Source organism: Poecilia reticulata, linkage group LG3 (assembly GCF_000633615.1).
Source record: "Poecilia reticulata strain Guanapo linkage group LG3, Guppy_female_1.0+MT, whole genome shotgun sequence".
Taxonomy (NCBI): Eukaryota; Metazoa; Chordata; class Actinopteri; order Cyprinodontiformes; family Poeciliidae; genus Poecilia; species Poecilia reticulata.
The window spans coordinates 20,623,619-20,635,723 of record NC_024333.1 but is presented as its reverse complement, the minus strand read 5'-3'; the positions used below and the strand labels follow the sequence as shown (position 1 = coordinate 20,635,723).

General features: G+C 37.6%; 1 protein-coding gene across 1 annotated transcript in view; it reads right to left on the bottom strand.

Annotated features, from left to right (window-relative positions):
* Nucleotides 1-1,200: 1,200 nt before the first annotated feature.
* tcf25 (TCF25 ribosome quality control complex subunit) overlaps nt 1,201-12,105 on the bottom strand; it is an 18,991-nt gene continuing 8,086 nt past the window's right edge. Inside the window, exons 9-18 of the mRNA XM_008405458.2 lie at nt 10,625-10,718; nt 10,392-10,484; nt 9,155-9,260; nt 8,908-9,067; nt 8,724-8,811; nt 8,388-8,546; nt 8,082-8,172; nt 6,715-6,794; nt 6,515-6,590; nt 1,201-1,581 (exon numbers count right to left, since the gene is read on the bottom strand). Of these exons, the coding sequence (XP_008403680.1) occupies nt 1,414-1,581; nt 6,515-6,590; nt 6,715-6,794; nt 8,082-8,172; nt 8,388-8,546; nt 8,724-8,811; nt 8,908-9,067; nt 9,155-9,260; nt 10,392-10,484; nt 10,625-10,718 (1,115 nt within the window). The 3' untranslated portion in view covers nt 1,201-1,413. The remainder of the gene's footprint in view (nt 1,582-6,514; nt 6,591-6,714; nt 6,795-8,081; nt 8,173-8,387; nt 8,547-8,723; nt 8,812-8,907; nt 9,068-9,154; nt 9,261-10,391; nt 10,485-10,624; nt 10,719-12,105) is intronic.

Genomic DNA, 12,105 nt, shown 5'->3' with positions numbered 1-12,105 from the left:
TTATCTGACCAGAAAACCTTTTTTTTTTTTTTTGTCAAACATTTGCTGTAAACTGCAACCAGGACTTCCTATAACTTCTAGATTTCTCCAAAGAACCTGCACAAAGCTGTTAAAATGCTGAGCAGTCAATAATGTGCTTTTATTATATAAAACTGATTTTATTCATCAATTTGTGTTCATATTCACCTAAGCTCAAGTGAAATAATGTTTTTGATGTGTTAGCTTAACATCCTAATCATAACCGACCGATCTGATTAAACAAACAAGCGTTTTATTGAATATAAAATTCCATGTTTTTAAAGTGAAGAATAGTTTTCTTTCCATTAGTTTTATTCTATAGTAGAGTTTAATGCAGATTTTGAACCAACTAGATAGAAAAATAGGTACAGTACTGGTTTTATTCAAATTTATTTTTAAAAACATAATTGACTAAATTATTAATAGCCAAAACATGGACCCCAAAGGGCCAAATATTGGAAGACCACTGTTCCCTGATAAAAGGTTGTAGTTCCTTTCCACTTTCACCACATGCTTGCTCACTATGAAGGATTAATGTCTTGATTTGAATTGAATTTGGGAAAGAAATAAGATTCTGTATTTGGATATGAATTGGGCCCAGTAGTTTTAGAAATCACTTAAGATTCACTTAAAAATCAGATTTGTTTTTAAAACAAACAACAAAAAAACAGAAATAAATTGTTTTTCAGTAAATTCAAACAAAAACAATTCTACCAAAAATGAATTTATTGATATATTTATGTCCTCATACAGATGCAGTGTGAGCTCTCCCTTACAGCATGAGCTTTTATTGCACTGTTCCTTAATAAATTTTCTGTGCACATGTTTCAATAAATGTTTTTTCATTAAGTGTTTTTTTTTTTTATTAATCAGTGTATTTAATGATAAATAAAACTGTAATGAGTGAAAGGTGGACTTGGTTATTTAAAGAAAACATTAAATATTTAATTAATGTTCCACAACCAATATAAACATTTTCTCTGCTTCATGTCTTGCAAATAATATTTTTTCCACTATAAGAATGAATTGCTTTTAAATTAGATTTTGAAGCAGTTATGTATAACTGCAGTTAAACATAATTGTTCTCACAATAATAAAAAGGAGTTCATTTTCTCTGCAAGCAAAAATGATCTGAGGAAGAGAAAAGATGCCTGTTATTTGTCATTGATAGATCAGTAAAACTCAGACATAATAATTTACTTCCTGTTTGTTTTCTGGGGTTGCAGGAAAGTTCCCCTCGTTCGAACAAATTAAAATGTTCCTTTCTGGACAAATTCAAAAGAAAAAAAAGCACAATTACGATGTCCAAGTCCAACTTGCTCATAACCGTAAGAAAATATCTTCTGTTTTTTATTTCAACTCTTTGCATCCAACACTGGTTTGAGCGCTGCTCTCTCAGTCCCATTCGTCCTCGTCCCTGTAGGGGTTGTCCTCTCTGGGCGGCTCCTGGAAGCGGATGTTTGCCAGCATGTCCCTCATGGCCACCATCAGACGGTTCACCTCCTGGTTCAGCTCCTGGCCGGCTCGCGCTACTTCCATGTCATCCTCCTGTCTCAGTCCGCCCTGAAGATGAGGAAAAAAAAAAAGATCTTCATATTTTCACTAGGAACCAGCTCGATTATTCTCTATTGGTTGTTTTTGTAACAAAAAAAAGATCTTAATTGTGTCCTATCTAACATGTAAAGAACATCCAGACAGTACATATATATATATTACCCTCTACTTTATTACTTGTATCCATATTATATCTCTTCCTCTCTTTAAGTAGATAATAATATCAGGAAGGATGCAGATGGAAACATGCAGGGCACGTCTGTTTACTCATGTTCAGCTGACCTGCARGATGCTCATCTCTACAGTGTTTAGCAAAACTATTCATACACCTTTAACATTTTCAGCAGAACACAAAACACTGCTCCTCGACCTGAACACACCGCTCCTATGGTAAAACATGGTGGTGGCAGCATCATGCAGTGACATAAGATATTTTTCTTCAAAAAGGCAAAAGTAAGGCTGCATAGTTTGTTAAATAAGGCTGTTTAAATAACCAAGTATAACAAATACTTTTGAGTTTTGTAATTGTAACATGTCAAAGTTTAGTGGATACTTTTGCAAAGCAGTACATGTATTCATGTTTCTATTTGTTTTCTGCTACAAAAAACGCATTGGATTACAAGAACACTGATGAGATAGGGAAAGTGAGTAACACTTATGAACCCCTGAGTACACATCGTCTCCGCTTAACCTCGTTTAGGGTCATTCTGCTGCTCGCCAATCACAAGCAGCATCCTGTAGCAGCACTCTGCAGCCTTTAGGTTCCAACCAGGGCACATTTTATAAGAACATTACCGTCTAGGGGATCCATCCATCCACTGGTAAATGCTAAATGGCCTGTACTTGTGTAGCATTAGTCACTCAGCCATTCAGTCACACGCTGGGGCAGGCTGCCAGCACCGAGGACTCCTGCTGCTGCTGCAGCTGACTTTACTCTGCATCAAATCACTTCGTTCCACAATCTTCTATTAGCCCCTTACAGTCTTCAGCGGTTATGGGTTTGTGAGATGGACCACAGGCACAATGCCTGAAGGTGTGACTTKGGCCCTTCTTTCCATGTCGGGACCTTTCAGTTGATCCCAAGGATGGATAAACACATGTAGATCAATGAACAACATGATCAGAAAGGGGCTTTTCATTTGGAGATGACCTCATCCCTGTTCTAATTTTGACAGAACAAAAGGAGAGCAGCCTCATAAGCAAACAAAAAGGCTCCTCCTGTTCTTTTTTCAGGTTCAGATCAGTTTCTGCCTCTAGAGATCAAGATCCCAAGTATTTTGTGTTTTTGTCAAGTATTGATGGCAGGAGCCTTTCCGGCCTGAGAACACTTTGGGATCCTCCAGGAATAAGCTGGAGACAGTTGCTGGCCAGAGAAATGTATGGATTATCYTTTTGGACCCGTCACATCTGCAACCCGACTTCATGCGAGCCAAAGAGCGGTTGATGTACGGAAAGATGGCAGGTCGGTGCATGACCTTCATGTTTCTGAAGTCAACAGAAAGCCGACGCTACCACACAAAAACTAAAGCTCACTTTGAACAAGTCAAGCTGTTTTTGCACTGCTGCTGACCCAAAACAACTTTTCACTTCTTTGAAAACCTGATTCAATCAAAAACAAAAAATTCTATTCAGCATTTAAATTAAGTTTTGTACAAAATCCAAAAAGACAAAAAAGCATTTTGTCTTTTTTGCTCTTTTTTATAAAGAGCGTTCTCTTCCTGTTAAGAAACAAACAAACTTTCAGTTCTCAAAGATGGGATGTTAAAAGCCTGAAACACTAAAAAACACAACAGATAAGAGCTTTGAACAAAATAAAATGATCAAYTTTAGTTCAGTAAAACCAGCTTCCGAATGTCCTGTACCACAATCCAAACAGCTTCCAGCAATTTAGTTAAAAGACAATCAAATCAAAATTCAGTGAAATGAGCAACTGTAATTAAACATTATCACACACAAGTCAAAGTATGAACCAAACAACTTGTCTAAGAAGGTTTGACTTATTTAATCAAAAAATTTWATTATTTAGCACAAAGCAAGCATGTGCTACCAAAATGCCACAAAGTTTTTCCTSGCACTTCTAAAAGCCTTAGAGYAAAGTAAAAAGTTAAAATAAAACTCAAAGATGCTCAACTAATGAAAGACACATCCAGTCACTTATTTATTTTCCATACATCAAGGATTATAAAAAAAGAGGTTGAGTAATAACTAAKTGAAAAGGAACTCGCTGACATTTCCATACRGCGGTCCTTCATCATCCCAATGAATAAAATTCATTAATAGCAAGCATGCTGAAAAAACAAACAACTTTGTGAATGTTTTCATTGTTTAACTTTTCACCAGCACGCTGGCAAATGGAAGACAAAATTAACTGCAAAAAGGTCATATGCCTTAACAGATGCTCTACAGTTGTTGTCCCTTTAGGCTAACCATGAGCTTTGGGAGGAAATGTTTCATCAGTCAAGGGCATGTGTTAAAATATTTCCTCCTAGCTGTTAGCAGCACAAATGTTTCCACAAGGCCTGCAGGGTGCTGCGGCCAAATAGCTGTATCTATGTCGGTTTTGTAACCGCTAACCGGAAAACTAGAGACGATRCACCACAACARTGTTTTTGAGGTTTTGAGGCTCAGGCAACATCATAAAAAATTTGTGAAAMTATGAGAAAAAGAGCAAAAAGTATCAGACTCAGAAAATACTTGGAGGATTCATGCGTAAGATTCATGAGTAAGATCTGGTAAGGGGTTTGCATTTAATTCAGACCAAAYAGTGGAACATATTTCTAATTTCAAGCACCTGCGAGTCAATGTGGAAAGACAGATTCAACCTCGATGCAAGCAGATTAAATTGATGAAGAGGTCATGACGATGATTGTCTTCAGAGAAATTATTACATGGGATTCAACAGCAGTAAACACATGCTGACCTAAAAACATCACAACATATATCACACKTAAATGGTAATCCCTTAAACACTGGAACAAATTGAATCCGGTGATAAACAAGGTCATTGGTTCAAATCAGCTCTCTGTGAAGAAATTATGATTCATYCATGCATAAGGTCATATGCCTCAATAGAAGTAGAATCATTGCTGCTTACATCTATAATGATACTTCCTATGCTCCTCAATCAGCAGTTTGGGCTCAACCAACACAGAMAAACTGCTACAGGAATCCTATATTTATTTATTTAATTAAAACAATGTTGCTATCTTTGCTGCACACACAGGTGTATTTTTTTTTGTTGCTATTTTTATTTTTTGCATTAGTAGATTTGTTTGTWTACGGATGTGCTGTCTGAGCCCTGCCAAACAACCCAAGTTGGCTTTGTCTCAAAGTCATGAATCGACAACTGGAAATTGTTCTTCGGGATTTTCTGGTGGGAGCAAAATTTATGGTCCAATTTATGATCCTGACGTAGCAACAGAGCTACCAACTGTGTCACWTATTATGTAGTAAATGAAATAGCTTAGATGAGATGAAACACTCGGGAGTATTTAAAAAAAATCTGCATTGGAGCAAAAGCTTTTTCAAATCACTGTTTGTAAATGTATTGGTCGGTAGATTTATTCATTTTTATTTGCTAGGATCTTTGTAATTTTTCTGAGAGGACATTTCTATTTCATGCAAATTCAATGAACAACAAAGGGTTTATTTTATCCATTGTTGTCAAACTGTGATAGATTTACCACTGGTGGTGCATGGACTGTCAAAGCAATGAAAGTTTTTCTTTGGATTCTGTTTCRTTCTTTGCTTGTTTGCAGTACAAGCCTGGATAAAACAGCATGTTGTGAACAAACGCATCACAAAATACGAGTCACGCTAAATAAAATGTAAGCAGCAAGTGGCCAGTACTTGAAATAAATCTCTTTGTTGGTTGTTAATAATTGTTATTATGTTAAAATAGGGCAYATTTAACATAACAAAATCTATCTAGGAAGCTGGATTAAATCGTCTCCATGTCTCGGACTGTAAAAGTGCCTAAAGACACAGTCGTCACTTGAGTATAATTTTTCTACTTGAATGAATTTTATGTCAAAATTAATAGGCTTAAACTCAAAGGTTCCCCTGAAATTGGTCAGTACTCAACATGCCTGAAAAAGCAGTCAAGGTCTAAAGAAAAACTCTGAAAAATCTCCAGAAACCTAAAGAGCGCACTGCAAAAAAAATAGCCAGGAAAGACTYGCTGGTAATAATGTGGAATGAGAAACTTTACAGAATTGTGAACGCATTAAGAATTACTCACCGATGCATAAATCTCATAAAATCAGAGAAGCATCCATAACAAAATAGCACATGTCCAGGTCATTCATTTACAGGCACTATGTTTCATCACATAAAACCAAGATCTCCAGGACAGAACTTTGCAGCATTTAGATTTCTAATACAGCATTTATGATTTCTTTTTTTTCCCCCAAACACTACGTCAACTTTCTCTTATTTTTGCTGTAAGAGACGCTTGGCTTCTTATTTGGACAGAGGTTAAGCACATCCCTCTGTCCAAATGTGACAGGAAGTTCTGCAAAAACCCTTAAGGCTACAGGAAGAAGAATATTAAAGACTGCTTTACTTTCCGCCTGTCAAAGAAGAAAGTTTATATCGACTGTAATGACCAAACTCTGGACACAGAAACAGAATTTGTTAAGAGACAAATAACTTGTGTCTGTGGGGCTTACAGCTGCTGATCACATGTCGTCTCCACATGCACAGCATGAGTTCTTAATTAGTGCTTTCAGTTCATATTCAGTGCCAACGTCTTTGGATGTATTAGCAGTTTCCTCTTTAGAGCGTAGAGAGAGAAATTCACAAACTACTCCTGAAAGGCACCGAGTCGACATCAGGGTAATAATGTGGGTCTTCTTTGTGATTTTTGTTCCGCCATTTATAGCACGTAATTTAAACGATTTAATCTTTCCAAGAATCCAGCAGCAGAACTTGTGCAACTCACCTGAAGGTTGAAGTTTGGGAGCAAAGAGCGGAAAAACAGCGACAGCGTGCTCTCATTGGATGCACCAACATGCTGCCTGAATGTGAAGACACAAAAATCACTAAATCGGGACAACGCTTTAAATTTATAATGAACTAAAGTTAGAAGAATGCTTGTTCTATGAAGATCAGAAATGCATGCACATGAATGCATCACATCACCTTTCTGGTCTGGTGTATGAAATCACTGAGTCCAGTGGAGGCAGAGGGTCAAAACCCATCACGGGCTGAGTGGTCACCTCCTACAGGAGTTAGAAATATACCGTACATTTTTTTTTAATCATCACTTTTGAAAAAATAACTGGCTTTTTAAACTTTCTGCAGCATTGCTGATGGCTACGCTCATCTGCAGCATGGAAAGAACAGAGAGTTCATCACACCCAACAAAATGTCTGGACTTTAAATAGAAGAAACACGAGTCTGTTCTCAAGGTTTGGATCATGAGTTGGTAAACTTTGTTGTGGAGTGGAGCCTGGGTTTTTTGCGTGTCGGTTTAAAGAAGGAAAAATAAATAAATAAAAAACACAGAGCATGAGGATATATTGAAATTTGTAATCTGTGTGCTGGAGCTGTGGAAATGTTGCTTCCATCAGCCTGTTGGTGTTGACGGCAATAATAATAGGAAAATAGGAAACTATAACGCAGGGATGAGCTGATCAAGACTTAAGACCAACCAAAACTAGTCATTACATTTTATAGTTAGAATAAAGTTATTAAAATCAGTGCCTCATCTATGACAGACAGAACAGCAGTGCAAGAGAAGAGTGAACTGTGATGCTGCACTTCACCAGGTGTAGTTGTGCCATACTCTTCCCATTTTCATGTGAAAGCTTAAGAAGTGCTTTGAAAGCTGCTTTAAACTTCTTTACAACTTTCACTGCTGTGCGTCTTAAATCTTCATTCTGCTGTTTATTCACTAATGCTCTCCAACAGACTCGCATGAAGTAGCACGTAATGTGAAAATTATGGCAGGTTCCACCACAATGTTTTACTGCAGCTTTTATTCGGTACAGCTGACATGAAAACCACAAACTGCAKGGTGGTGATGACAGCGAATCAGGAGTCGGGCCTGGTCAGCTTCTCCGACACAATCAGACTAACATGCCTCAATCGACATGCCTGCTACAAGTAGAGCAAGTTTTGCCATATTGGAAAACATCTGTGCAGGAGATTTTTAAGATATCTTCAGAGAGAACCAATAAATGAGCTCAGATATGGATTTGTTTATCTGTTTAATAAACCCACCAAAACTACAAACTCCTAACATTTTCCGTTCACACCATGTGTTTTAATGCAACTTTTATGGTATTAATAAGTAAAAAAAAGTGTTAAAGATATGGAAATATGAAGGATATTTCCTTCCTTCATTGTTGTATTAAAACTACCTAAGAACATTATGTTTTATTGTGCTTTGATATCAAATTTAATCCAATTTAAAGAAAACCTGATATTGACATCAGCACATAAAGCCTGATCCTTCAATTTTCTGAAAAGCAATGTCACTGGAAGCTCAGCTGGTGACTTCTTACAAGAGGCAGAGTCGAGGTGGCTTCTTTAATCTCAGACAGGAGAACATGGCGATGGATGTTTCTTGGTGCACTCTGGTATCTCTCCTTTCTCCTAGAACAGAGCAATAAATGACATCATTTATCAAAATTAATGAACTATTAATATAGAGTCCAAGTTCATCAGTGAATAAATACATTGTACCCACTTGGCTCTTTAAGCAACATACGGCTGGTCTAAGTATTGGCATTTTTACTTAACACGGCTCGTCATCACAAAGCCGGCAGAAATACGAGTGATGGCGAGCAAGCAGGAAGTGTACAGCTTACTTGTTCTGGCAGTCCTCTATGAGAGCCTCTTTGGCATCGACCCGGCGCAGCACCTCCTTCACAGACTCCTCCAGCCAGAGCATTACCGCCGCCTCCTTCCACAGGCTGTACGTTCTCCCCACATACAGAGCCGTGAGCTCAGCCAAAGCTGGTGGCTGCCTGCAGACACATGGCGTTTGGTAGATTTGATACAATGATCTTTATCTGCAGCATATGTTACATAAAGTTGTTTTTTTTCTTGGTTATACAGTGTGGACAGATCAATTTTAGCATGCAGCATTTATGTAATAGCATGTGCGGGTTATGCGCTACATTAGGAAGAAAAAGGAGACCTACCCTCTCTGACTCTTTGGGCCAAAGAAGCTATGGGAAGAGACTGTGCTGTCAGGCTGAACAGTGCATAGATCCAGCAAAGGCATCAAAACTGCAAAACAACACAATTACAGCCGGAAATACATGATGAAAACCTCTCTATAAGTTGTCCTCCTAAACACAGGGTATGTGAAAGATTTCATCTAACCTCCAGGGAACATTATGAGAGCGCTCTGCAGCATCTGGTCAGCTTGTCGTCTCTGTTTGTCGCTTTCTTCAGGATCCACATCTTCTTGCTGACTCAGGTGGAAATGACAGAGCGCGCAGGAGAATGCAAAGTTTGGCAGCTGAGACAGATTTCTATGCTCCTGAAAAAAAAGAGTTATAAAAAAAAAACAATTTCAGTATCCGATTTCTAAGGAGTTAAGTGGTGCACACAAAGGCCCCAATTTTACCTCCCAGTCCTGGTACAGCTGAAGGAGAGACTTGTACTCTCTGGAACGAAGCATGAGGAAATCGATGAGCAGCAGCATGCAAAGCGGGTCGGAGTCTGGGTCTAAACTGTGAGACACAAAACCACGAGTAAAAGAGTCGCTTAAAGCACTTAGAAACATGTTCACATAATATGATGAGAAGTCTAATATTCTTTTATAACGATTTACGGAAAACTGTCAAAAATGTTTCATGTAATTGTTTATGTGTAATAAAGCATCAGAACCTATATAAATATTTTATCTAAGGAAAATTTTAATCAATTTTAAATCAGAGGTACAGATCAAGCATGACAGACAATGTTAATATATCTGACTAAAGCACCTTCTTCCTTGATCCAGCCTGTTAATGTAGACGGACAGCAGCGATCCGCTGTGTTCTTCACAGTCTTATAACTTTGGACCCAGTTTTCTATCCTAACCCCGAATTAAACTTCTACACAAGTTCATCTCTGACCTGTCTGCTGTGTTACTTTGTTTTTATGATGCCGTTTGATCGCTAATCTTGTCTGACTAATTCTGTGCTTTCATTGAGAGACATTGCTTTCAGAGTGAACTGAATACAAATATCTGACTCACTTTTCAGATTTGAAAAAGTGTTGAAAACATCCTTAACTTTTCGCTTCATAATTATGCAATATTTTGTGCTGGTCTTTCGATGAAATTCCCAAAAAGGCAAAAAAAAAAAGAAAAACATTAAAAAGATTAAGAGGAATGAACATTGTTGCCAAGAACAGTAATGTTGGCATGCAGAGCAGCAGCTCATGGGACTTTACATAAACTACTCTTCTAAATATTGCATCCAGTGCAACTGTAACATCAAATACTGAAATTCTGCAGGAATTTTCATCTAGTGTGTAGATCTACTTTGGAAAATCACTTTTAGGAGATCTACAACATTTTTCAGGAAGTGCAGCAAAACCAGAATAACAATATTGCACGCAATACACAAACATTTGGGCAAATGTCCATCTAAATTTCAGGCAATGTGCAGCAGATCAGTTAATGAATGCATATTTATGTCTTGCTTATTTAAAGAATATCCTGCATGTATCGTAATAGTTGCTGTTTGAATTTCCTTTTTAAGAAACAAAATGCCTAGTCAGAAATGAATTTAAATAAACCCGTAATAATTCAAAGTTAAATTCTGTTAGCTTTGACTTTCAAAAGACTGTGGAAATCACACGTTTTCTTCTTTTACCAAAGGATCAGTTTGCAGTACTCCAAAGCGGTCCGTGGGCATCCTCTCTTCTCCAGGAACATCATGTGCTTATAAAGAGCCAGATAAAATGCTCTGCAAACAAGGATTATTAAATTACTGGACTGCTGAGCCATAAAGCATAATTTACGTTCAAAATGTTAATCTGGGGTCAAACTGACGCCTCCCAACACCAAACGTAGGAGATAAAAATTAAAAAAAAGGACACAACCAACCTGTTTTCTGGTCGCAAATAGTCCAGCTGGCTGGTTCCTGATGTTAGGCTGAATAAAGGGTGAAAAGCGCACTCGAAGCTGTACAAAGCCCGTTCTGCACAAAGAGTAAAAAGAGAAGACATTTTTCTAAAGGAGTTCATAACAAGATACAGGGTTTCCCCCAGAAAACCTGCTAAGCCCGGTGGTTGGGCGCCGAGGCGGTCCACCGGCAGTCCACCGTGTTTTTGTATTAAAAGATGTTAAGTAGACAATAAAAGTAAAAATATCAGTGGGTAATTATATGTTATGGGAAAACATTGTCAGTGAACTGCTATATAAACCCACAACCAGTCTTAAAAACAACTAATCAAAAAATACAATTAAAATGAATATCAATTATGTCCACTTSTGTGAAATCCAAATGAAGTCAGAGGCTCCATCAGGCCCCCCAGAGCTTCAGGGGCCCCATAAATGCTAATATTTAAACATAGACCACCGATATATAAATGTAGCATTTGTTTATTGAGATCATCATTGCTGCTAAATTTGACATAATGGTTTCAGCATATATAAATTAAAAAACTTTAAATGATTTAACATTTATATGTAAGATTTTAAGGAGCTGGCAAGTTTATTTTGTGGAAGTTAAAAGAACAATATTCATTGTCAGATTGGTTTGTTACCACAGCTACAATCTGATGTCGAGTTTAATCTTTGAGTTTCAGCTCCGTTTGTTCACAAATACAAATTAGTAAACTGCAGTTGTAATTTATTGCTTTTTAGGTTTGCCAGTTAAACTACTCCCTCTGTCCTAGATTTCACTTAATCTAACACAGAAGCTGTTAGAGGTGCTGATGTTTTTAGCAACAAAAGTCATATTCTGCTCCAGGCCTCATACACCCTTGGACCGGCCCTGCATGATGTGGTAATCCGCTGCACTACGCAGAAATGCGCAACAAATGCGAGATTTAATTCAATGCTCCTAATGTGGCTTTAGTAGCTCTTTCATTTCGTGTCTGTTGAGTTTTTAACAAGGGGACACACAAAATATTTTGGTTGGTCGAGTTTCTGGTTTTTCAGATGTCCGGTGGCCGCGCGCATTAACTCTGTCTGACTAAGTGGGCAAAACATTTGATACGGTTTGGTGCTTAATGTAACCGGAAAAATTATTAATAATAATAAAATAATAAGCGTGATGCGTGACTGCGAGAGCGCGAAAGCTCCTAACCAGGTTACACCTGCACGATAAGTGAGTCGTTAACCACTAACCACTATATATATATTGACAGGCTGGAAATTTTGCCCAAAAACGCATCCCAGTGCTAATTTGAAGAATTAAAGAATTAAGAGTGAAATAACCTTTTCTACATAATGATAGTAGCTCCAGGAACCGCTGTTATAAGTTTTAAATCAATTGGATAAAATTTGAGGGGAATAGAGAGGGGATGAATATTTTGGCAGGCTGTAAATCCATATTGCCCAAAAATGCATCCCTGTGCTAA